Here is a 27,414-nt window from a genome sequence, read left to right as displayed (position 1 = left end):
TGAGTTTACAACCTCCTCTGTGGCATCTTTATTTTTCTACCTGGTACATGAACAATGTAAATGTGGGTCAGAAAAATCAGTTGCACTGAAACACTTCTGCTAATTGTAAAAAAAGGACACGGAGGGTGGAGGTGACAATTCCAGACCAGCACTTCAAAGGGCTTGTGGTCTAAACCCATGAGAAGAGGGTGTTCTGGGCAGGACCACACAGTGCAGACTCTGGTGAGGAGGGACAAGGAGGACAGTCACAACAGGGACTGCAGCCCAGCATGAGTTTATTAGCTTCTGGCAGCACCCTCCTGCTTGATGAAGTTGATCAGCCCATTGGTAGAAGAATCGTGAGAGGTCACTGGGCTGCTGCCATCAAGCTCAGGCTCAATTTGCTTAGCCAGCTGCTTTCCCAGCTCCACTCTACCAAGAAAAGGAGAAAGATTTGTATAAGGAAGGTTCCAGTATTGCTAGTGAAATTCACAAGCATTTTCCACCCTCCCCTCGAATCAGCAACTCACCCCCATTGGTCAAAGCTGTTGATGTCCCAGATGATGCCCTGAACGAAGATCTTGTGCTCATACATGGCTGCAGAGGTGGCAGACAGTGCACATTAGGGCTCTCTCAGCTCAGAACAACTTACCCCAAGCTGGGACCTTCCCCACTCACTCACCAATCAAGGCTCCAAGAATGAATGGTGTGAGCTTGGTGAACACAATAGAGTTGGTTGGACGATTTCCTTCAAAGACCTTCAGAAAAAACCCAGGAATGTCCCCCAGTTAGTTGTGATCCCTAAGTCCTCAGAAGGGAAGCCCACCTGCCCTAGAAGCTGGGATATGTAGGTCTTTAAGGATAGCCCCTTCTACTGTGTAGGGCAAACCAGGCATGCCATGAGCTCCTGCCTTGGCCCTGCAATTTTATCCTTCCAATTCCAGTATGCCACCCAAGGCCCACTTCCGAAGTGCTGACCTTGTGCGGTAACAGCTTCTCCAAGTCCTCTGGACTCTTTCCTGCAGCCTGGAGCTCCTTCCGAGCCTCGTCTGTTGACTTCCCTTTCATCAGGGCCTCAGTCTGGGCCAAGAAGTTGGCCAGGAGGATCTGATGAGCGAGACATCCAATTATGCTTGTAAGCACGGCTTCAGGCAGAGGGGCAAGACTGCCTGGCACTTCCCAGCTGTGGTTAGTCCCAGCCTGGGCCAGACTGCTGGCCCCCACTCTCGAGCTCACTTGGAGCAAGGAGGGACAGCAAGGCACATCTGATGACACTAGAAAGTAGGTAACCACCCTTTAAGGAATATGTACTACTTGCCAAGCGCCCTGCTAAGACCTTTACTGACATCTCTTAAGATCCTGAGGAGGAAAGGCATCATCTCTCTTGTAGTAAAGCCTCGGTTTCTTCAAGTGAACAGTACTGGCTCACAAAGTATGGAAGGGAAGAATCAGAATTTGAACCCAGCTCTCTGAGTCCAAAGCTGGTGCCCACAGGAACCCATGCTACTGTGCACACCTGAGATGAGGTGTGATCGATCCTCTTCAAGGGCTTTGTCAGGTTAGGAGTGGGGTGACTTTCCCATTTGCTGCTGTGGTCGGCAAGATCTTGGTCCATGATTTTCACCCGCCACTACTATGCCTGTCTATGTTACGTTACATGGCCAAACGGATTTTACAGATGGAATTAAGGTTACAGAACTTAGGATCTGGAGATTATGCAGGTGGGCCCGAGGTAATCGCGCAGGCCCTTTTTAAAAGCAGTAGAAGGCAGCAAATGGGTCAATCACAGAGATGCGACAGAATAAAGGCAGGAGAGAACTGGAGCTTGAGGAACTCAATCTACCACTGCTGATTCTGAGATGGAGGGGAACACAAGCCAAAGTGGCATCTAGAAGCTGAGAATGACCCCTGGCAACCAGCCAGCAAGGAAATTGGACCTCCGTCCTAACCTGAGCAGAGACCCAGAGGAGCCTGGTGGACTTCAGACCCATAGAAATTGAGGTAATAAATGGGTGTGGTTTTAAGCCACTAAGCACGTGGTAATTTGTTATGGCAGGAATAGAAAACTAGTCTAGCTGCTGACCAATGCACCAGATCTCAAGAAGCCTGGCTGTAAAGTGAGCCTAGGAAAGCGTGAGGAGGGTCTGGATGGGGGCTCTTACCTTGTGATGCAGACCCTTCCTTATTGGGTGCTGGGTCTGGACTGGGATGAGGAAGTCACAGGGTATCATCTTGGTGCCTGTGAAGGGCACTGTGGTCACTCAGGCACCTCCCCCAGCCCTCAGGGGAGAGCACTGACCTAATGGAGAAGTCAGTGCTGGTGGGCCCTCTCCCTCCCCAGCAGCACCTGGACCCAGGCCAGATGGGCCTACCTTGGTGGATGAGCTGGTAGAAGGCATGCTGGCCATTGGTCCCTGGCTCCCCCCACACAATTGGGCCCGTCTGATGATCCACACGGGTGCCAGACTTGGTGATGTACTTCCCATTGGATTCCATGTCACCCTAGAATGTAGACAGAAACCCAGCCCTCTATCTGCAAGTGTTGCTCCTTCGTGCACTGTGCCCAAATCCTGCCTGGGACGTACCAGGCATTCTTGCCTTGTCTGGACCTGTGAGATACCCATAGGCATGATCCTTTTCTCTCCCCTTGCCTGTGAAGAGACAGGCTCACAAGCTTTCTAGCTTAGCCCATCTTGCAGGAAGGACCCATGTCTAGGAGAAGGTGGTGATGAGGGTTCTAGGAAGACCTCCCTAAGGGCAGAAATTGGTCACAAAATCTTCAACTGGCTTCTTGAGAGAGAAGCAGGCTGGCGTCAGAGGGTACAGCCTTTAAGGGCTGTCACCTCAGCTAGATGCTGGGCCACGGGGCGTCTCTGCCCCTCCTTCAAGCACAGGATTCACCTGATGAAAGTCTGCTGTACCTGCCCAAGGGCTTGTGCTAAACAAAAGCAGGGACAGATGCGGAAGGGCTGCCTGCTCAGAGCAGAGGCTGGACTAGGAGAGGGACTCTGGGGGCTCTGGGCACTTTGGAGACTCCGGGGGGGGCAGAGGGCTGTGAGTAGCCCAAAGAGGCACCACAAACTGGGTGTGTGCATTTATGGAGGGAAAAAGGCAGTACAAGCCACAAGGGTCCTGACTTGTGGCCCCATCCTACCGCAGGCACACAGAGTGATGGCCAAGGAAGAAATGACCCAGCTGAGAAACATACCCTGAGCCAAGTCAGGGTCTCACTGGCCAGGACACCATGACAACCAGTCATGTCCCTCCCATGGAAGTGAAACTCAGCTGACACTCAGCTTGAACAGATCCTGGATGCAAAGATTCACCATGAATGGGAAGCAGAGGTGGGCCTTGGTCATGCCCAAGGGTAATGGGGAAAAGGGCTCTGAAGGTGCAGGAAGCTGGGTACCTGGAATCACAGGCCTCTCAGACCCCCCATAGGCTGTGCTGACCCCAAGGCCTGGCCTGGCAGCTGGTACCTGCTGGAAGTAGGCAGCAAAGCGGTGCAGGTACTGGTCATAGGGCAGCATGGCATGCGTCTCACACCCAAAGAAGTTGATGTACCAGATACCCAGCAGAGCCAGCAGGACGGGGGCGTTCTTCTCCAGGGGCGTCGTGCGGAAGTGCTGGTCCTGAAATGAGAGCAGGGTGGGTGGGCGCTGAGCAGCTGCCAGGGAGGGAAGGAGAGAGGGAGTGGGAGGGAAGGAGCTGGACTAACCGCAAGTCTCTGGCCAGCGCTTGGCAGACAACACAAGGCTCCGCACTTACCATCCAGTGAGCGCCCGAAAGCAGCTGCTCGAAGCTGTCAAATCCTGTCACACAAAAGCAGCATCAACAAAAATGGTCATGCCCTAAGCCCTCCTGGTAGTGGGTACAGCTTCTTCTGGAACCAGGGAAAGGCTGGATGTGGAGTCAGTAGAGAGAAGGCCTGGGAGGAACTGGGTAGGCAGAAAGCCTTTCTAATCGGAGTTGGCTCTAAGAGCAAAGGTGGATCTAACTGCCTCCCACGGGAAACAGGCCTTTCCCAACCCCTCCAGGAAACAAACAGGCCTGCAGGTGTGAGGGGAGAGGGAAAGGCCAACCTGCAAACCCCGAAGAAAACTGGGTCCATCCCTCCTGACCTGAAAGAAATGCACCAGCCAAGGGCAGCGAGGCCAGCGGCCTATGAGGACAGGAAGGTGCTCAGTGACATGAGACCCTCACCCAACCTTCAACATCATCTCCCAAGCCAGAAACATACACATACTCACCCACGTGCAGGGCAATGGAGAGTCCAATGGCTGACCACAGCGAGTAGCGTCCTCCTACCCACTAAGAGAGACAGGAAATGGTGCTGAGGAAGGGTTGGCACACCCGCCCCCTCCCGCCTGCCACAAAACCTGCCCCCGAGAGCAATGCTCTTCTACAGGTGCAGCTCAGAGGGCCTGGCGCAACCCACCGCCGGTGACGTGCTGGGACTGATCAGAGCCAGAAGACTCAATCAGAGACCTTACCATGGCTGGCTCTGTCTCCTCGGATACTGAAAGGCCCAGTGCCTCATACCTGTGCCAGGTTCAGCCTCTCCAAATACTGACAGACCCAGCACCTCATACCTGTGCCAGTCCCAACCACCCTGGACACTGACAGACCCAGTCCTCATACCTGTGCCAGGCCTGACCTCCTTGGACACTGACAGACCCAGCACCTCATACCTGTGCCAGGTTCAGCCTCTCCAAACACTGACAGACTCAGTGCCTCATACCTGTGCCAGGTTCAGCCTCTCCAGACACTGACACTTCAAGTGCCTCATACCTGTGCCTGGCTTCCTCAGATACTGCCAGACCCGACTCCTCATATCTGTGCCAGGCCCGACATCCTGGGACACTGACAGACCCAGAATCTCATACCTGTGCCAGATTCAACCTCCTCGGACACTGACAGACCCAGTGCCTCATACCTGTGCCGAGTTTGGTCTCCTCAGACACAGACAATCTCAGCGCCTCATACCTGTGCCAGGCCCGACCTCCTTGGACAATGACAGACCCAATGCCTCATACCTGTCCCAGGTTCCACCTCTCCAGACACTGACAAACCAAGTGCCTCATATCTGTGCCTGGCTTCCTCAGATACTTCCAGACCCGGGTCCTCATACCTGTGCCAGGCCCAACATCCTTGGACACTGACAGACCCAGAATCTCATACCTGTGGCAGGCCCAACCTCCTTGGACACTGACAGACCCTGAATCTCATATCTGTGCCAGGCCCGACCTCCTTGGACACTGACAGACCCAGTGCCTCAGACCTGTGTCAGGTCTGGCCTCCTCGGACACAGGCAGTCTCAGTGCCTCATACCTGTGCCTTGGACACTGACAGATCAGAATATCATCCTTGTGCCTGGTCATGCCTCCTGGGACACCAACAGACCCAATGCCTCATACCTGCAAACAATGACAGGCTCAGTGTCTAATAACTGTGCCAGGTCCCGCTTCCTCAGACATCAACAGACACAGTGCCTCATACCTGTGCTTCACTCACCTGCTTGGACACTGACAGACCCAGTGCCTTGTACCTACGCCATGTCCGCATTCTCAGACTATTAGGTCCAGTGCCTCATACCTAGGACTGGCCTTGCCCCTTCTGACACTGACAGACCCCGCGCCTCATACTTATACCTAGCCTGCCTCTTGAGACACCGACAGGCCCAGTGGCTCATACCTAAGCTTCACCGATTGCCTCAGCCTCAGCCCCAAGACACACTGAGGCCCACTACTCATTCACACTGTGCCTTTTCATGCCACATTGCAGATTCCACTTCGTATTATCAGACTCCTCAGAGCTCCATTCGCATCTTCCTAACAACTATTTCTGGAGCTCCGACCACATTCCTAGCACAGGAAATGAAAATAATCCATGGGAGAGAAAGAGGTAAATGAAACAATCATGCCAATGAATGTGATAAAAAGATACAAGTGCTCGAGAGAAAGCAAAGACAGTACCGAAACCAATTATAAAAGAAATGTGGCCCTGGCTAGTGTGGCTCAGTTGCTTGAGCCTAGGTTTAAAGAAGAGCAGCATTACCCAAGGAAGCACTGAGGGAAAAGCATTCCAGCAACCAGAACAGCAGGTGCAAAGGTCCTGTGGCAAGAGCTTTTTCTCAATAGTGGGAGAACTAATTCCCACAGAAAATGCTTTGAGTGACTTAACTTCTCACTTCTCCCAAGGACAGTCCAAGGCTAGTACCCTTCTACATGCAAAGGACAGATGCTAATTTCATTACATTCAATGGACACCTTGAAGCATTAGGGCTTAATTCTCTTCTGGAAGCCCAATGAGATAGGCTGGGCAGGAGGAAGCACAGCATAGTCTACAAGATGAAGGAAGGAGTTGGGACTGAAGGATAGAAGCCGAGAGGCCAGGCTGGAAAACCAGGAAGTCTGGGCGAGGTGAAAATGGAAGCAAGAAACCACTCAGGACCCCCCAGTGGTCATCCAGAGAATGGTGCTACCCTGAGAGTGCAGATTCAGGAGGTTCAATCAAACAGGGTGAATTAGGAGGATGAGAGACCCAAGGATGGCCCAGAGGTCTCTAGCTTGGGTAATAAAGATGAATGGTGGAGCCTTCACATGGAAAGGGTCCAGGTTTCAGGAAACCTTACCTGGCAGACTCGGTTCTGCTGGCCACACCATGCCTGACATAGGCTCTCAGATCTCACCCAACAGAACCAATTCTAGAAAGTGGACTGAGCAGACAGCCCTCAGACTGACAGATTCCAGGCTGCTAACCTTGGCGGAGCCTAGGTCATCAGACCTCACTCTTTTGGAAAGCCCAGCAATGCCAGTGTCTGACTTGAGCCTCTGAGACCTCACCTGCAGACACAGGTCTCTAGACCTCACCTGTACCTTCGGTGGGCCTCTCAGACCACACCTTATAGATGTAGCTCCTCAGTCTGTTCAACATTCTGTGCCTCACCTGTGCCACAGATCTCACTTTATCTAACAAGACATAATCCTACCTTTTTCCTCACCTGAGAAAGTCAGACCTTATGCCAAATAGGCTCCAACACTACAGACCACACCTCAGACTAGTTATAGATCCTCAGGCCTCTATAATACCCTGAGCTCTGCCCATCACACCTGACCATGATGCTGACCTGACTTGGGGCATTCTATCTGTCCTATTTGATCCTAAGGGTTCTCAAGACCTTCCCAGGCAGACACAGGTACACGTACCAGGAATGACTGTCTTCCTTGATGAGAGCTCCACACTACTTACCTGACAGTGTCCAATCCTACCACTGAAGTTCCCACCAGTGTCTGACCCACCTTCTCAGGCCTCACCAATTATGCATTTCTGGGCTAATCGTGCCCACTCATTTTGCCTAACAAGCCCAAGGATGCCAATCTGTGCCTGAATCCAGATGGCCAGAACCCACCTAAGATCATGTTTCTACACCTCTGCCCATGTGAGCCTGGGTCCATGGACTAACTGACAAAGCCAGCATTGGGCATAGATGCAATGGTGCTTCCCCTGAGAGGTTAGCTCTCTCTGTCTTACTCGAGTACCTCATACTGCAGGGTTGTACACCTGTCAGAGGCAGGAGTGAGACAGCTCAGCTAATGCACCAAGTTTCACATACCTGTCTGGGGCTGACCCTTGCATCTCAACCTACAGACCCAGGTCCATATCCCTGAACCCAATTCAGACTCCACACCTTGAGATGCAGCTTTATCTACATGGGCTCCCAGCCCTAACTTGAGAGACCCAAGTCTACATTCTATGCCTGACTTTGCTCTTACATCTTCTAGAGATCCCATACTAACAACCCCTGCTTAACCTGTGCACCAATACCTCACTGAGGAGTCACAGCTCTCATTAGAAGCGAAATCTCTGCATACATACCTATGCTCCACAGACTCCACCTGAGAGATGTAGTTCTACCTACTTGTGACTAACCCATGCTCCCCAAGTCTAACCTCTAAGACCTGGATCAACACACCTGAGCCAGAACCATGCTCCAAGGACTTCGCTTGTCAGATCCAGGTATATATACCTCCAGCTGCAAAGTCCTTGCTGGAGAGCCGCTTCTACCTACTTGTATTTAACTTTGGTCCCTGGAGCTCCTATGAGCTCCACAGTGCTCTGCCTGACCTGGAAGGGCTCTATACCCTGGTTCTTCAGGTCTCACCACAGAGACCCAGGGGTGCCTATCTTCTCCTGAATCTAATACCTGAAAGAGCCAACTCTAGTTACCTGTGTTCAGCCCTAACTCCTTAAGTCTCATAAGACACTACACCTGGCAGACAGGCTTTGCTTACCTAACTTTGACCATGTTCTGCAAACCACACTTGGTGGGCCAGCTCTACCTACCTGTGGACTGATCCTGGGTTCTCAGACTACATCTGACGGGCCAGTGCTACCCAGCTGTATATGACCCTGGCTCTTTATACTGTATCTAGCGGGCCAGACCTACCTACCGGTGCTTGATGCTAGCTCCTCAGCCACAACAGGAAGGCTTCTCGGCCTACCTGTGCTTGAGCTTGGCTCCTCAGACTACACATGGTAGGATAGTTCTACCTACCTGTGCTTGACCCTGGATCCTGAAATAGTCCCTGGCAGGCCAGCTCTGCCTACCTGTATTTGAACAGGGCTTTATCAAACCATACATGATGGCAGCTCTACCTACCTGTACTGGACCCTGGGTCCTCTGATAAAACCTGGCAGGCCAATCATGTACCTGGCTTCTTACACTGCAGCTGGTGGGCCAATTATGCCTACCTGTACTTGACTTTGGCTCCTCCTGTCATACTTGGTAGGCCAGCTGTACCTACCTGTACCTGACCCTGGCATTTTATACATTACCTAGTGGGCCAGCTCTGCCTACCTGGGGTTGAACTAGGCTCCGGCAATGACAACTGGTAATCCAGCTCTACCTACCTCTACATGACCCTGGCTCCATATACTGTACATAATGGGCCAGCTCTGCCTACCTCTGCTTGAGTATGGTTCCTCAGTCCACACCTGGTAGCAAAGCTCTACCTACCTGTACAAGATAATGGGTCCTTATACTGTACCCATTGGGCCAGCTCTGCCTACCTGTGCTTGAGCTTGGCTCCTCAGCCCAAAACCACACCTGGTGGGGCAGGTCTACGTACCTGTGCTTGACCCTGGTTTATCACACAGCTCCTGGCAGGTCAGCTCCACCTACCTGTGCTTAACCTAGGCTCCTGCAACCACAACTGGTAGTCCAGCTCTACCTACTTATACATGATGCTGGCTCCGTATACTGTACTTAATGGGCCAGCTCTGCCTACCTGTTCTTGACCCTGGATTGTCAGTCCACACCTGGTGGGACAGTCCTACCTACCTGTGCTTAACCCTGGATTCTCTCAGGCAGCACTGGGCAGGCCACCGCTGCCTACCTGTGCTTGATTTTAGCTCCTCTGGTCATATCTGGTAGGCCAGCTGTACCTACCTGTACATGACCCTGGCGTTTTATACTGTACCAGTGGGCCTGCTCTGCTTACCTGTGCTTCAGGTTGGCTCCTCAGACCACACCTGGTGGATGGTCCTACCTACCTGTGCTAGGCCCTGTGTCCTCAGCACCTGGCAGGTCAGCTCTTCATACCTGTGCTTGACCTAGGCTCCTCCAACCACAACCAGTAGTCCAGCTCTACCTACCTCTACATGACCCTGGCTCCTTATACTGTACCTAATGGACATGCCCTGCCGACCTGTGCTTGACTTAGGCTCCTCCAACCACAAGTGGTAGTCCAGCTCTACCTACCTGTACATGACCCTGGCAGTTTATATTGTACCAGATGTGTCATATCTGCCTACCTATGCTTGAGCTTGGCTCCTTAGAACACACCTAGTGGGACAGCCCTACCTACATGTGTTTGAGCATGGCTCCTCACACGACACCTGGTGGACCTGGTGCTCTACCTACCTGCGCTAGACCCTGGGTCGTCAGACAGTACCTGGCTGGTCAGCTTTCCCACCTGTGCTTGACCTAGGCTCCTCCAACCACAACTGGTAGTCCACCTCTACCTACCTACATTACCCTGGCTCCTCACACTGTACAGAATGAGGTAGCTCTGCCTACCTGTGCTTGACCTAGGCTTCTCCAACCTTAACTGGTAGTCCAGCTCAACCTACCTGTACAGGACCATGGCTCCTTATGCTGTACCTAATGGGAGAGCTCTGCCTACCTGTGCTTCACCTAGGCTACTCCAACCACAACTGGTAGTCCACCAACTCTACCTACCTGTACATGACCCTGGCTCCTTATGTTGTACCTAATGGGCAAGCTCTGCCTACCTGTGCTTGAAGTTGGCTCCTCAGACCACACCTGGTGGGACAGTCCTACCTACCTGTGCTTGACCCTGGGTCCTCAGATAGCATCTTGGAGGACAGCACTGCCTACCTGTGCCTAACCTAGGCTCCTCCAACCACAACTGATAGTCCCGCTCCACCTACCTGTACATGACCCTGGCTCCTTATGCTGTACCTAATGGGCGAGCTGTGCCTACCTGTGCTTGAGTTTCGTTCCTCAGACCACACCTGGTGGCAGCTCTACCTACCTGTGCTGGACCCTGGGTCCTCTGATAAAATCAGGCAAGGCACATCATGCCCCTTGCTTCTTATACTACAGCTCAGTAGAACAGGCCAACTCTCCCTACCTGTTCTTGACTTTGGCTCCTCTGTTCATACCTGGTAGGCCAGCTGTACCTACCTGTATGTGACCCTGGCATTTTATACTGTACCTAGTGGGCCAGCTCTGCCTACCTGTACTTTAGCTTGGCTCCTCAGACCATACCTGGTGAGACAGTTCAACTTACCTGTGCTTGACTCTGCACCCTAAGATAGCACCGGGCCGGTCAGCTCTGCCTACCTGTGTGTGAACTTGGCTCCTCAAACCACTTCTACCAGGCCAGCTCTGCCTACCTGTGCTTGAACCTGGCTTCTCCAATTTCACATGGCAGGTCAGTTCTGTAAACCTATAGATCACCCTGGCTCCTTACATTGCAGCTGGTGGAGCAGGTCTACCTACCTATGCTTGATCCTGGGTCCTCAGACATACCTGGTGGGCCAGTTCTGCCTACCTGTGCTTAACCTTGAGTGCTCAGACCATCTCTGGCAGGCCAGCTCTACCTTCCTGTGCTTGACCTTGGCTCACTGAACTGCACCTTGTGAGTCAGCTCTACCTACCTGTATGCGATCCTGGCTCCTTACATTGTACCTAGTGGGCATTTCTGCCTACCTGTTCCTAACCCTAGCTCCTCAGGCCTCACATGGTGGGCCAGCTATACCTACTACCTGTACTTGACTTTGGCTATTCAGACCATACCTGTGAGCCAGCTCTACCTACCTATAAATGACCCTGGCTCTTTATATTGTACCTAGTGAGCCAGATCTGCCTACCTTTCTTGACCATGGCTCCTTAGATCACTGGGTGGGAAAGTTCTACCTACCGGGGCTTGACCCTGCTGCCTGAGACTGAACGTGGCAGGCTAGGTCTTCCTATAGATGACTGTAACTACTTACACTGCAGTTTGTAGGCCAGCCCACCCTACCTGTGCTTGACCCCGTGTCCTCAGACCTCACTAGACTGTCCAGCTCTGTCCACTTGTGCCTGATGCTGGGTCCTCAGACCATGCTTGGTGGGCCAACTCTTTCTAATGTGTTTTACCCTGGTTCCTCAGAACAAAAGTGGTGGACCAGTTCTACCTACCTGTGCTTGCTCCTGGCTGCTAAGACTGCATCTGGAGGGCTATCTTTGCCTACCTGTACCTCATGTGCTTATATCTCATCGGAGGCATTTGGTTTTTACCTGAGCTTGATCGTGACTTTTTAGATTTTACTTGTCAGACCCAATTTGTTAACTTGCCCTGATCCTGGCTCCATAAACTTACCTGACAAACCCTGCTCTACCCACTGTGCCTAACTCACACTGGACCCAAGAATATAAGCCTGTGCCAGATGCAGGCTCCATAGATCTTACCTGAGACACTCAATTCCATATACCTGTACCTGGCCACAACTTCTCAATCTCACATGAGATCTCTATAAGATAGGTAGAGATGCCAACCGTGACCTTACCTGGGAGATTCAGATCTACTCACTTGTACCCAATCTCAGCTCCTCAGATCTCTCAAGAGAGATCTCACTCTGTCTACCTGTCTTCACTTTATATTCTCAGAGGTCATCTAAGAGATTCAGTTCTTTCTAGATGAGCCTAACCCTGGCTCCCCAGGCCTTACCGACAAATCTGCTCTACCTACCTGTGCCTGAGCTCACCTGTGGGACAGAGTTGAATGAACCTAGCCATGGCTTTTCAGGTCAACCTAAGTCTGCTTGCCTTGGTTTCATAAACATTACCTGAAATACTCAGCTCTACCCATCTGTGCTTGACCTCAGCTCCTCAGATGTAGAATACAAACCAGGACCTGACATCAGCGGCTCAGACCTTACCTGTTCAACACCCAAAAGTACTAACTTGGGTATTTCACCTTGACTCCTCAAACCTCACCTGACAGACCTGTTCCACATACCTGAGTCCGACCCAGAATTCACAAACCTTCCAGATGGATTCAGTTCTACATCCCTTTGCCTAACTCCAGCTTTCAGTCTTTTCCCAAGGGACGCAGTACCACTGACTTCTCTGCAACACCAGAACTGCTCAGACATCACCTGAAGACAAAGTTCTGACCATGACCTGAGCATAGCCTTCACCTGTCACACGCAACTGTCTCTGCGATCTTTGGCTCCAGTGTCCTTACCTGACCAACCCAGTTCTATGTAACTGTGCCTAATCTTGGTTTCTTAGGCCTCCTTAAGAAACCTAGTTACACACCCCTTGTCTGATTCCAGCTCCTGAGACCTCACACAGATGTAGCTCATAGCTCTACACACCATCCCTGGCAGACTCCATAGTCACCCCTTATTCACAGTTTCGCCTCCTGCAATTTCAGTTACCCATGGTCAGCCATGGTTCAAAAGTATTAAACAGAAAATTCCAGAAATAAAAAATTTACAAAATTTTAATTGCGCACCATTCTGAGTGATGAAATCTCACATCATCCAGCTCTGTCCTACCCAGGATGCAATTCCTCCCTTTGTCCAGTATATCCATGCCATAGACACTCCCTTCCCATTAGTTGCTTAGTAGGCATCTAGGTTATTAGAGACACAGACGTGGTACCACAGTTCATGTTCAAGTCATCCTTACTTTACTGAATAATAATGTGGGCTCCTCAAACCCCAGCCAGATCCCAATGCCACAGGCCATACCCTGGCCTAGTTATGGAGACTCAGAGGCCTCTGCAGCCCCAAGTTCTGCACACCACACCTGGTCAGGATGCCGAGAGCTAGGTGGCTGACCTGGCTCAGGGGACTTACCTGTGTTTGTCTAATCCTGAGTTCCAATCACCTCGTTTGAGTGGTCAGCTACCCACTACCTGATGCTGATTTCTCAGAGCTGATCAGGAGACCCCAGTGTATGTACCTGTCCCATGCCATAGATCCAAACCTGAACTCACAGATCCAGATTTAAATACCTACATGTAACTTTGGATCCACAGACTTCACTTGACAGAACCACCTCTAAATATCTATGTCTCCTCCAGAATTCAAAGACCTAACCTGTACCTTTACCTGTCCTGGCACCGTCTTGAACTCACCTGCGCCTGTCCTGGTTCTTCTTCAGACCTCATCAGGCAAAATTAGCTCTTCAATGTACGCTGACTGGCTGAGTCCTGATTTATTGCCATGCCCCCACCTGATCACAACACATGAAGCTGACCCATGACCTACCTCGACAGACCGGGCCTCACCACTTTACATACCTCTGCTCAACTGGACTCTTCCAGCCTTACCTCAGAGCCAATGCAATATCCCTATGTCTGTCCTGGCTCCTCTGCCTTAACTGAGACACCCTAACTCCAGAAACAACTTCTGACCCTGTTCTTGGCTCCTCAGATGTCAACGTCTCAATTCAGCAACATATACCTTTAGTGGACCAGACAGGTCGCTCCTCCAGCTACTGTGGCATGTGGTATGTCTGGCCTGGCCAGGAGGCCTCCACTGTGCCTGGCCACCCAGGCCTCACTAGGCAGCCCCAGACCCATGTTCCTGTGCCGAAGTGTTATTCCTAGGCCTTACCTGGGAGACGCAGGCCTCTCCCTAAGCCACACCCCAACTTATCTCTGCATGCTGGGCAGTTCCGGGCACTGAACACCCAGACTGGGACACAACCCTGCTCTGCTGGGCTCCCTGGCTGGCAGGAGCACCCACATGTCCCTAACCACCACTTGCTCGGGCTGCAGGTCCCGGGGGAGAAGAAGGTGCTTCCCTCCTTTATCAGCATGCAGCACTTGTTAGAGCTGCACAGTCTCTCTCAACAGAGGTTCCTCATCTGAGCCACTGGATGCAGAAAATGATTTGAGTGACTTCTGAATTCTTCCAAGGACGGTACATGACTAGTCCCATTCGAGAAAGAAGTTAACTCATTACATACAGTAGGTACCTTAGGGTTTAATTCTCTCCCAGACCTCAAAGCCCTTAGAGCTTTCAAAGGCTGTATTTGTGAATGCTGCCACCATGCAAAAAGCTTCCAGTCTAAAGACCTGGAAACAGCCCCAGTGGGATCAAGCCCTCTTTGGTGAGCCTGCCAAGGTCACGCTCACTGCATTCACAGGACCTACATCACCCCCTTCACTGTATCCCTGCACCCCAATCCTTCCCTGTGTTCCACAGCTGGAGCCCTTCTCACGACACTACTGCTCTCAGGCAAGCTGCAAGGAAAGTTCCTGCCCATTGCTTGGCACCAGCTGTGGCTCTAACAGAGATGAGTTCATGTGACACCTGTCGCTAGAGTGCCCTGCAGCTCTGCAACTCAGTCAAGATTTGCTTTGCAAGCTACCCAGCAAGGCCCTACCCAGGCCCTGGGCCTGGTGCCTCTTCTTTGCTGTGCCCTCCAGCTGCCCTGCAGCATCTTTCCTGGCCTCCCTGGTCACACCCCCTGCCTCTCCCCTGCCCCTTGGCCTTTTCAGGCTGTGGCTGTAGTTCACGAGAAAGGTCACCACTGAGAATAACTCATAACCTCAGCTTCCTGAGGAGGGTAGGGGAGGCTCCCATTACCCCTCAGTGGGTGCTGCTGGCAGTCACCCAGGGGACTGTCACCCTGGCCTTGCAGGCTTGGCTCGCCCTCAGTGGAAGTGGAGCCCTCAACCTGACTGGGCTGCTCCTGCTCCACAGGCCTCTCTTAGGGCCTCCTGGCTTTTCTCAAAGCCAGGCATGTAGCAGGTGCTCAATAAATATTGATCTGAACCCGTGGAACCCTCATCTGTGGCTCAGCGATCATGACTTAAGAGGACATAACTAATCCGGCAAGGAAGTGCCTTTACTTACATCCCAGAACTCGAACATGTTTTGAGGGTCAATTCCAAACTCCTTCACTTTGGTCTAAAAATGGTAAAGGGAGAGGGAAAGAAGGAAAATGTGTTAGCTGGACAAGAACAGGAGGCCCAGGAAGTCCGCACAATAAGAAATTGTGCAGTCCAAGTCATGGGAGCACCCCCACCTTCCACAGAACCCCAGATGGGGCAGGGCTAGGACAGGACAGGGACTAGGACTGCGACCGAGAGCTGCCACCCCCAGAGCTGGACACCAGGCCAGCTCGAATCCAGCATGCCAGTGGCCTAGCACCTGTGAAGCTTTCCTGTTGAGGGGGCTGCACTCCCAGTATGAGGACCTGCCCACACGCTGCTCTGCCAAAACCTACCTACATCTGCCTGCCAGGGTACCAGAGACTGATCTCCCCAGGCCATCTGGGAAACTGAGCCTAGGGCTGGAGCCTGAGCCCTGGCAGGGGTTACCACCCAGGCCAGGTGCCACACAGCCAGGACACCTGTCCAGCCCTTTCAAAATCTGGGATGGTGACTCTGCCCTAGGAAGCTTTCAGGGGATGATCACTCCTAGCCCTCAGGTGCGCAGGCAGAGATGCCCTACTAACCAGTCTGAGGTCTGCCTGCAGGAGCTAGGCAGTGGTACTGTGGTTAGCCAGTCTAAAGATGGCCTCCTGTCTCCCTTGATGGGCAGGTCAGAGATGGAGGCAGGAAGGAGTGGAGGGGGTGGGAGGGAGCAGTCAGGAAGACATGAGTATGGTTCCGACTCTGACACAGCCTAGCACAAAGCCCTCCACACAGCAAGGGCTCACAAGGTTCACCATGGTTGTTACTTCCGGAGCCCCACCCTGCCCCACTGGCCCATCCCCACCCTACCTTGCACAACCTCCGGCCAAGGAGACTGTGAGACCTGGCAGGCAGGTGGCCCGCATTTTAACCCCGGCAACCACTGGGCATAAAGTCATATCCTTATGTAAGAACTGGGACACAATCTCCATCCCTGGCCAGCAACCCCATTGAGGAGAGGCTGGTAGCAGAGGAGCAGAGGCCAAGGAAGGTCACATGTATGGAGTATTCTGAAGATGTCAGGCCTAGAGATGCGTGGGGTTGACACATTCTCACTGACTGCAAAGCCCTCAGAGCTGCAGAGACTTGATGGGAGAATGCAGAGAAGAAAGGGGAGTTCGTAGCTCATGTCACTCATAGGCAACTAACCCTCCTCTCCCACCAGCCCAGCCAAGATCCCCAAATCTGTGAACCACATCTTGGTGTGTGTATTCTGAAAGGCCATGTCCTTGCGTTGCCTGTGCCTTCCTTGGGAGGTAGTCTGGGGAACGACATGGGCACTTACCGTGTTGGTAGACAGGGCAACAAAGTGCTTCGCAACAGCAGAATGCTACAAGAGATAAAGCCAAGTTACACTAAAGCCATCCCAGGGGGCTACCCAAGGGAGGGGACACTCCCAACTCCAGAGAAACCAAGGTCCTTGGTCCTGAGGCTGTTGGAGGAGCCTCACCTCAAGGTCGAGAGGACAGGAGGCCAGAGGCTGGCTGGCCCATCCTACCTCACCAGCATACAAGGCCCAGGAATGGCCTTCCTTATAAAGTGGGTGTGGCGAGGGGTACAGAGGGTCCCATAGAGCCAAGGTGCCTTAAAGAAAGGGTCTTTAGCCAGTTAGAGCAGGTTCTGCCACATTTGGTGTGTCCGGGGCTGGCAAAGTCAAATATCTTAACTAGGAAAGTCAGCCCCAGAGAGTCTGTCTCCTGCTACGGAAATAGGGCTACAGGGCTAAGCTGGGCCACTCAGGTGGGTGGGCAACCCTGCTCCATCCTTCCTGGCACACATACTGCCCACTGCCCACCTAGCACTCACATCTTTGGCCGACAGGAGAAGCCACTCCTTCGCCGTCTCTGCGTTTGTGATGGTCTCCTGGGTGGTAAAGGTCTGCAGCCAGAGAGTACAGCAGTTAGTCCCCAGCTCAGGGTCTGCGCAGCCTCAAGCCAGGGTTGAGCAGCAGAGGCCATGTGGATGCCCAGTTGTCACAAGGAGCAGTGCATGACTCCACATAACCTCCGCCCACAGGCCCACAAAGCCATGATGAGTGGCTGCATCTGGGGCTAAAAGGGGCCTGGAAGTAGTAGTATCACCCTGTGATTCCAGGACTTCACAACCAGAGACAGGGGAACCCTATTAAGAGCACAACCCACCCTCTTTCCTCCAATCCCTGCCACACGTCAAAGTCCAAAGCGTCTTCCAGGAGAGAGGCCGCGGCCATGCCTTCAGGCCAGGCTAGACTGTATCTCTGAATTCAAATGGAATTCTTGGTATTTTATGAGCATTAATGTGAATAAAAAGGGCATAAATGACAACAAAGAAAATGCTTACACTATCTGAGAATGGCTCTGGGATCAAAAAGAGCACACATTAGGGACACATCTCTAAGGATGAGCGCAGTCCCAGGCTGCGCACAGATCCCACAAAGCAAGTGGGTATGGCTTGAAGTCCAAGACTCAAACTGGTCAGTCTAGGCTCTCATCAGGTAATCAGTGTTGCCCCCAAACCAGAAACCGTCTTGAGGGCGGCTGTGCTGACCTGATGCACAAAGCATCGTTCACTTGGAAGTGGTGGGCAGGTCCCATGGCCTGCCAGGACCCCGACACACACAGGGAAGCTAGGCTGGTTTTGGGGCCCGTACCTTGGAAGCGATGATGAACAGGGAGGTCTCAGGGTTCAGGAGGGCCAGAGTTTTGGCAATGTGGGTCCCATCAATGTTGGAGACAAACCAGACCCGAGGACCTCCTGAAGAGTATGGCTTAAGGGCTTCAGTCACCATGAGGGGTCCCTGTGAGGAAATGCAGCATCAGAAAACAAGATTCTAGGGCCAAGAGGTGGGGACAGCCAGCTCCCATCATTGGAGAAACCAAGGCCCTAGATGGGACCCCTGCCCCATCCCAAGACCATCCTCTCCTTACCAGGTCAGAGCCACCGATGCCGATGTTAATGATGTCTGTGATGGGCTTGCCCGAGTACCCCTTCCAGTCACCACTTCGGACGCGCTGGTACAGAGGGAGAGATGGGATTAGCCCAAACTCCCAAGGACAGGCTGCCGCTCAAACACATCATTACTGCTGCACCCTGATGCCTCAACCCGAACTCTCAAGCCCTACTGAGTGGCAGATCCCTGCCACATTCATCCCCAACTATTTCATCATTAGCAAAATGGGATGATATCCTCACCTCACAGTAATATCGTCAGAATTTATAAAACAAGGGGGAACTTTCAGCAGAACCCAATACATCAGAGACCAAGAGATGCGAAATGCCAACCACCGTGACTGCTCTGTGCCAGAAAAAGGAACATCAGACATGCACGCAGCCAACCTTCGCATGGACCCCAAGATTCTTGCCTCCTGGCATTCACACCCCAGCAGCCCCCATGTTGAACAGGGCTGAGCTGTGCACCCATTAGCTGCGCAAATATGGGAGCGTGACTTCAGACACTGGGTCATGAAAGACCTTTCGGGTTCAGTGTGTGGAGCTCTTGTATGACTCACTTTTGGTGGAGCCATCTATTATGTGTGAGGGCACACAAAAAGTCACATGAAAAAACCGGTATGTCACAGAACTGAGGCGCTCTTCCAACAGCCAGGGCCAGTTCACCATCCATGAATGGGAACCACCTTGGAAGACCCTCCAGAACCCGCCCAACATGTGGATAAGTGCAGCCTTGGCAAACACCCTGACCACAACCTCAAGACAGACCCCAAACCAATTAAGCCAGTCCGTAATTTCTGACCCATAGAAACTACGTGAGATAAATGTTTACTGCTGCTTGAAGCCAAGTTTAATGCAGATTTTGGTACCCAAAAGTAGGATACTGTCATAACAAACAACAAAAATTTGTAGGCAAAACATAAAAAACCTTGAAGAAAGCCTAAAAAACCGCTGGGAGAGACTGTTAGCAGAAGTTTGATAGTCCTTGAAGAGGCTAATGTGGATTTGAAGAAAAGGGAGGAAAATCTTATTGGAAATTGGAGGAAAAAGAATCCTTGTAATGTAGTGACTGAAAGTTTAACACCACCATTGCCTGCATTAATAGGGAAAGTAAAAGATAAACCTATTTACGATCTGGATGATCTAGCTACAGAGTTTTTCTGTATTAAAGGAACTGCCTGGATTTTGGGTGCTTACAGTAAAATATGAGAAAAATAAGCTAAAGGAAGACTTTTAAACAAAAAAAAGCCAGGAATTGTTGGGTTTGAAAATTCCCAGCCTCTCCAGGAAGGAAGTGATGCTAAAATTAAAAAATGGTTCCTCGCCTGGCCAGGCATGGCTCAGTGGTTGAGCATCGACCTAGGATCTAGGAGATCGTGGTTCGATTCCCAGTCAGGGCATATGTCCAGGTTGCGGGCTCAATCTCCAGTCGGGGGTGTGCAGGAGGCAGCCGATCAATGACAACTCTCTCATCATTGATGTTTCAAGTCTCTCTCTCCCTCTCCCTTCCTTTCTCTGAAATCAATAAAGACATATTTAAAAAAAAAAAAAATTAACCAATGAATGCTAAGAAGTGGAGCAGCAGATCTCTCTCTTTAAGCAATAAAAAAGAATTAAAAAAAAAAAAATGGTTCCTTGCCCAACCAGCATGGCTCAGCAGTTGAGCATCGACCTATGATCCAGGAGATCGAGGTTCGATCCCCAGTGGGCATGCAGGAGGCAGCCGATCAGTGACTCTATCATTGATGTTTCTCTCTCCTCTCTCCTTTCTTGTCTCTGAAATCAATAAAGATATATTTTTAAAAATGAAAATTAAAGCATATTTATTAAAAAAAAAAAAAGGGTTTCTTGCCCTGGCTGGTGTGGCTCAGTGGTAGAGCAATGACCCATGAACCAAATTATCACAGTTTGACTCCTCGTTAAGGCATGTGCCCTGGGTTGCGGGCGTTCTTCCCTGTAGGGGGTGTGCAGGAGGCAGCCAATCGATGATTCTCTCACTGATGTTTCTCTCTCTCCCTTTCCCTTCCCCTCTCTGAAATCAATAAAAACTTATTTTATTTTAAACAGTGAGGTTAATATTTAAAAAAAAAGATGGTTCCTTGCTCTGGCCGGTGTGGCTCAGTTGGTTGGGCAGGATCTGATGCACTAAAAGGTTGCTGGTTTGAATCCTGGTCAAGGCACATGCCTGGGTTGCATAGGGGGTATGCAGGAGGAAGTCGGTCCATATTTCTCTCTCTCTCTCTCTCTCTCAAAAAAAAAAAAAAAAAAAAGAGATGGCTCCTTAGCAAAGACCAAATGTAGGGCAATGTCACAAAAGCATAATATAAAGACAAAGCCGAGAGTGTAGCTGTAAAACCCTTTGTTAAGTCCTCAGGAAAAGCCAAGGCAGTAACACAGAGAACCTTTTGGTCAAAGGCTTTTAAGAAGCTCAAGAGTATCTGTGGTCTCAGAAGCAATGGTGAGAAAAGGACTTACCTTGAAGACATTTGTGGGTATTGCTTTTGTTTAATGGAGTGAACAGCCAATAAGCTTTTACATAGGAGCCCCACAAAGTTTTTAAGATAACTGAATTGTCAGAAACACCACCAGCTTAGACTAAAAGAGACAAGAGATGGTACAATGGGAAAAGCAGCCTTTAGATACCGGCATTTCTACAAGCAGTAAGCAGGCTGAGAAAACGATGCAGTTGCAAAGTACCTTTCATGTAAAAGGAATGAATGAAAGCAAAGCCAAAAGCCCTAAGGAATGATTCCCAAGCCTTGAGTGCTAACCAAGTAACTGCAAATATGTGTCCTGCTGGATTTCAGAATTGCTTTGCACCAATGGCTTCTGTGTGCCTCCCATTTCCCCCCTCTTTTTGAAAAGGAATTATCCTATCAGTAATCCTATATTTATTTCACCCTTATAAGTTGTGTGTATGAGGGGGTAAATAACCTGTCTCTTTAATTCACATATTTTCAGATCAACAGAAACTGTATTTAAGTTGTATTAAAAAAAAAAAAGCAGGTATTACTATATCTGTACCCAGTTTAGATGATGAGATTCTTGACTTCTAGCTAATACTGTAATAAAGTATCACCTTAGGGGAAGGTGAGCAGGGGTATTTTACATGTGGAAGGAACATGATGAATCACTGGGAGCCAGAGGGCAGAGTATGATAGCCAATTTCCAAGACGGTTCCCAATGATCCTTGCCTCCAGGGATTGCATTCATGTCCTTATGTAGTCCCCTCCCACTCTGATCAGAGCTGGCCTGTAAAACCAATAGGGTACTACAGAAATCAAAGAGTGTAATTTCCGATGCTAGCTCATAAAAGACCTTCAGGCACTCTGGATCACTCGCTCTGGGGAAAATCAGCCGCCTGTGGAGAGGTCCACCTGGTGAGGAACTGAAGGTTCCCAAAAGCCAGCACTAATTGCTAGTGAGCCACTTGGGAGAAGATCCTGCAGACCAAGCCTTTAAATGAGTGTAACCTTGGGCCAACATCTTGACTACAAACTTTTGAGACCTGAGGCAGAACCAGCTACCAGAAACACTGCAAATTCCTGATCCACAGAGATTTTGATTGCTGTGTTTAGCTGCTAAATTTTGGAGTAATTTGAAGACCCAGCAGCTCTCATTTTTGCTTTAAATAATAAAGTAATCAACCTATGGAAAATTTTCCATCAATACAGAAAGGAAATAAGTTACACATTTTCTCAACTCTCAATCTCACCATTAAAGTTTTGTTATAATAAAGCATCTCAGAGGAGAGGGTGTGTTTATCTTTAACATACTCTTTATTTGACCAGATAGTGTTTTACAACACATGCAATTCTGTAACTTCCTTTTTTAAATTCATAGTGTATCCTGAACAGCATGGCAGGTCAATGCAACCACAGCTCCCTAATTACTAAAGGTGCTTCCTAATTCCTATAGTGCATGAATATACACTGATTTTACTGATTAGTCCATTCTGATAAATGAGCTCAGGTTGCTTTCAGTTTTTGCCACTACAGTCAAGGTCATGGCATTCTCACCCAATCTCGGCAAACTATTAAGAGCATAGCAGCCCAGCCAGTGTGGCTCAGGGGTTGAGAGTCGACCTATGAACCAGGTGGTCATGGTTTGATTCCCAGTCAGGGCACATGACCAAGTTTCCGGCTCAATCCCCAGTAGGGGGCGTGTAGAAGGCAACCAATCAATGACTCTCATTGATGTTTCTCTCTCTCTCCCTCCTCTCCCTTCCTCTCTCTGAAATCAATAAAAACATATTAAAAACAAAACAAAACCATAGCAATGGGGGTTCCTCACCATGGAAATGCTGCCATTAAGCAGCTTTTCTATACTATAAATACCCCATCAGTCTGAGTCAGTTACTCCAGAAGCCAGCTGTACGGGAGGGCGATCCTGGAAATAGCTCCCCAGCCAGACAGTGGCACACTCTCCATACGGCATGCCTGAGCACACAAGGGCTGATCAAACTGAGCAGCAGGCTTCCCAGGTATGTCAGTTCTGCCACTCACAGCAGGTGGCAGAAATGCCCTTCCTCACACCTAGGGGCCAACACACATACCAACCATTGTTAAGGAATATTCTGGAAACCAGATTCCCATCAGGATCCCAGGCCTTCCTCACCCCAGGAAATACTACTCAATCGGCTGCTAGGCCTCTAGACTGATGCACAGATCACCTCCTGCCATTTCAGGTCTGAAAATGACTCTTAGCCAAAGCAACCAGACTTTGACCAGCCACATGGGGGCCACTGCTTTCAGGTACAAGCTGACCAGAGCCCAGATTATCACTCCCAGAGCACATGTAATGAACGTGCACACACTCACACAGACAAACAAGCCCACAGACATCACCCCTGTCCTTCAGGCTTGAGGATGTTTGCCACCCATAGCAGGATCATGGCTGGAAAAAGACACTGAGGCCGCCACAGTGTTGATGTGGCGAAATCTCTAGCTGGTCTCTGAGGCTGCACCCCTACAGCCCACTCAGGAAATTATGCACATTAACGCTGACAGAGGCACATATCTTACATATTTATAAGTACAAAGAAGCTGCAGAAGAGGAGGTGAAAATGAACCTGTGTGTGTACGCACTGGTATGTGTGTATTTCAAAGAGGAGACGACAGATATATGTGCACATGCATAGGAAGCCTTTGGAGAGTTATTTGGAGGTGTGGTCAAAGAAATTTTAAAATATTTATTTTATCTAGTTCTAGACTAGGCAATAAGGGCATACGACTAAACAGATTAGAAGAGGCAAATCTCTTCCCCATTCTCCTGTCCTCACTTTTCTCTTCAGATCTTGGCCACTGGCCTACAGGTGTCTACAGTTCAGGAGGGAAGCTGTTCCACTGCTGCCAGTGGTGGGTTCCCTCAGAACTGGGTCAGGGAAATTCGTGCCTTAGCAGAGCTCCCAAGGGCCAGTGATCACACAGACCACTCCCACCTTAGGCTGCCGTGAGGGCTTGAGTCCTCTCCAAAGACAGTGGAGAGGAGGCCCACCAGGGCCCCCAAATTTCCAAACACATGCACACATACAGCTAAAGGCAAGGCAAGCCCAGTCAGCATGGCTCAGTGGTTGAGCATCAACCTATAATCCAGGAGATTGTGGTTCGATTCCTGGTCAGGGTACATGCCTGGGTTTCGGGCTCGATCCCCAGTGGGGGGCGTGCAGGAGGCAACTGATCAATGACTCTCTTATCACTGATGCTTCTCTCCCTCTCTCCCTCTCCCTTCCTTTATCTGAAATCAATAAAGATATATTTAAAAAAATAGAAAAAACAAAAAATAAAGGCAAGTCCAGCCCAGCAGCTGCTTACCTGGCAGAAAGCCTTCATCTTCTCTAGGACCCTGTTGACCTCTGGCATCACATCCCTGCCATCCACCAGAATAGGAGTGTTTGACCGGTTCCGCAAGGCCACGTGCAGCACTGCCCGATTCTGCGGACAAGAGAAAGAATGCACAGTGCAGTGTGGTCCCAAGAGTCAGCTCGGCCTCTTATCCACTGAACATACAGGCCCTGAGGTCTCTGTCAATACATGGTTTCATACTGAGGACCCACTGTGTGCTTATGAAAGCAGGGGCTACCCCAAGGGGGAAGGCAAGGCATGTGCAGCTCCCTTATGTGCTGCAGATGGCCACAAGGGGATGGAGACTGGGACAAGCCTAAGATAGGCCCCAAGGGCCCACAGGTATTGAGGGTGTGAAAAGCCAAGGAAGGAGGAACACAGTAAGGAAAGGTGGAGAGTGGTGAAAACACAGGTCGGAGACAAGCAATGGCTTCAGAGCCTAAAGTCGTCTCATCTTCCTGATGAGAATACATGGTACTTGCTGGCATCTTTTGAAAAGTGTCCCCAGCCTCTTGAATGTCAAGCAAAGCAGGCAACTCAAGCTTCCCTCACCAAGTGGCCCCATCACACCAACTGCCAGAAACAAACCAAACCCTAAGTCTGTGACAGGTGCCAGGCAGCTGGTCTTGTCATGTGATAGCAACAGTCTCATCAAGCTGAAGCCAGCAGAGCAGTCCTTGAGGAAAACAGATCTAAAGATGCCAGGTGGGCAGCAAAGAGATGGTCTTGGGACTCCAACCCAGGGAGAGGCTCACTAAGGTAGAGGGCTTCATGCTGCCCTGCCCAACCTCACTCTTGTCCCACATTCAGCAGGTAAATGCACCCCTCCAGGAAGCCCTCCTTGACTGCAGTCTCTCTCAGCCTAGCCCAGCAGTGCAAGATAGGTTGTGTTTGAATCCTGGCTCTGCCTCTTACAGATATGACATCTTGGGTAAGGCACTGGAACTTTGAGGCTCTGGCTCCTCGTATGAAAGGAAAAGAGTAAGATCTTGAGGCCCAGCCTCTGAGTGCTCTGGGACTATTATGCCTCCAGGCCTCCATAGCAATTCGGGAGCAGGGTCCCCAAGGCCTGGCCTTACCACTGCTTCTTAACTCCTACCACTGAGGAAGTTGATCTTTTGTCATAAGTCTTCTTTTCACTAATAAACTTGCAACAAAGCTAGATCAAAGTTAGGTTCTCCAAGTACGCCTTGAGAAGCCCTCTCCTCACAGATTCAAGATGTGCTCTCCCTAGGCAGATACTGGGAGCGATTCCACACTCACCAGATCCAAATCATCAGTCTTGGGGAAGACACACCCCAAGGCCAGGCAACCTGCTAGAGGAAATAGACTTTAGGCCCCTCGTTAAGCAAAAGCATTGCCTAAGAGGAGGGGTGAAGACATGGTGAGGCTAACGGTCGGATGACCTCCAAAGGGAAGGAAGAGGCCCTGGAGGACCTGAGAAGTCTGGTGCCTAGCAGGCCTGCTCACCTCGGTGAAGTTGATCTTCTCTCCATTGAACATGTGATCTCGAGCAGCCTCCACACCCCTGGACTTGGCCTGTGAAGAGAAGACACTAAGGCCTGGTCCCACCCACATTAGCCACCACAAGTCCAAGCTCCCAAGCACAGGGCTTGGTGTAGCCCCAGGTAGGGGTGACAGACAGCTGCAGCCTGGAGTCCTCCCCCGTTGCCTGGGAAGGGTCTGCTAGAACCTGAGCCCAGGCCAGGAGCTCAGAGCCCTAAATTGGCACACAGGCAGTCACTGAGGTCCACAGAGAAAAGGAAGTAAAGATGCTCAAGAACATGGGTGTTGCCAGGAGCCCAGCTTGCCCACCACACCATGGGTTACAGGTCAAGCCTCCCACAGCAGAACATTACCAGGTCCAGCAGCATCTGCATCACGCCCTCCGTCACAAGGTTCTTGGAGTAATCCACCAGAATTCGCCCATGGTTGGTATTGAGTGTCAAGCTGCAGAAAGACGGCAGAAGCCATTGACCACACCCCAGGTCCACCTGATAACTGCTCCCAGAAAAAACATTCTCCCTGTGCCATACCCCAAACAGGCCTCAGCTGCCCAGCACAGTCGTGGTGTCTGTCACCTGCCTGCCCCCCAGGCTGATCTGCAGCAGCGGCACAGAGAAAAGGGCCAGCCGCTGAGGGAAAGGCATGTCTCCGGGTGAGGAGCCATTCCTCGGCTAAAACTGAGCTGGGGGATGGGAAGACAAGGAGCTAGGTTCACTGTCCCTCCCAAGTCCAGGGAGTGACCAGCCCCTCCCTGAGCTTCCACCCTCAGGGAAGGACCCAGATAACAGGGCTGCAGGCTGGCCATCCGGGTCTTCCAGCCCGGAGCCACAGACCTCCCCTCCCCAAGCACCTGCACCAGAGCCCGCTCCGCCCCCTTCCCGCACCCCAAGATGCCCTCTAATAGACTCCTTTCCATTTCCTGGTCTTTCACAAGCCTCCAGACCTAGCCTCTTCCGCAGGAGTCATGTCCCCACATCTCCACCGTTCCACCAGACTCCCCGCAATCCCCCGGGTCTGCCCCACCCTGACCGCACCCCGCGGACGGTCCCAAGCCCCCCGCAGACAGCGGGTGGACGCGGGCACCCCTTCCCCGCCCGCTGCGTCAGCCAGGGCCCCGCCGCCCAACAGCGGGAAGCGTTCCTTCTCAGTCCGCGGGGGCTGCGGGGCGGCGTCGGGGGGGGGGAGGGGCAGGGACAGGAGGAGGCTGAGGGGCATGGCCCCGTGTACGGGGAGCCCCGGAGGGGCGCACCTCCCCTGACTAAGCAGCCCCCGGACCTTCCGCGATTCCCCCGGAATCCGCTTCAAGGAGACGTCAAGGACGAAGTGCGGCCCGGGCCCTGATCCGCGGCCGGGACCCCCGGGGACGCCGGCTCCCGCCCCCAGCCCCGGCCCTCGCCCTGCACCCCCGGAGCGAGGGCGCTGCGGCCCCGCGCGCCCCGATCCCGGCCCGCACGTCCCGCCCGGCTGCGGCCCCGCGCGCACCTGAAGTGGTTGAAGCGTTCCTTGTCCCCTTCGAAAAGGCGGCGCAAGTTGAGTTCAGAGGCGTGCTTGCGGTGCCATTCCTGCAGCTTCTGGAACTGCGGGTCCTTGGTGAACGCGGCCATGGCGAGAGCAGCGCGGTGCACGGGCTGTGAGGAGGGCGGAGGAACTAGCGGAGGGAGCGGGCGGCGCGGCGAGCCCGGAGCCCGGCAGCTGTCTTTATGGCGCAT

General features: G+C 51.5%; 1 protein-coding gene across 1 annotated transcript; it reads right to left on the bottom strand.

Annotated features, from left to right (window-relative positions):
- Positions 1–27,414, bottom strand: GPI (glucose-6-phosphate isomerase; the record flags this gene model as incomplete). The annotated part of the gene is made up of 18 exons (XM_081118573.1): positions 1–411; positions 510–576; positions 662–737; positions 958–1,086; positions 2,142–2,218; positions 2,352–2,481; positions 3,459–3,611; positions 3,748–3,791; positions 4,230–4,290; positions 15,367–15,420; positions 16,714–16,758; positions 17,235–17,306; positions 18,058–18,204; positions 18,335–18,418; positions 24,170–24,289; positions 25,670–25,738; positions 26,059–26,149; positions 27,188–27,414. The coding sequence occupies 18 exons, from the start codon at positions 27,412–27,414 to the stop codon at positions 279–281; spliced, it is 1,779 nt and encodes a 592-aa protein (XP_080974699.1). The 3' UTR covers positions 1–278.

Source organism: Miniopterus schreibersii, assembly GCF_964146895.1.
Source record: "Miniopterus schreibersii genome assembly, chromosome: 18".
NCBI classification, from domain to species: domain Eukaryota; kingdom Metazoa; phylum Chordata; class Mammalia; order Chiroptera; family Miniopteridae; genus Miniopterus; species Miniopterus schreibersii.
This window is presented reverse-complemented; position numbering and strand designations above follow the sequence as displayed.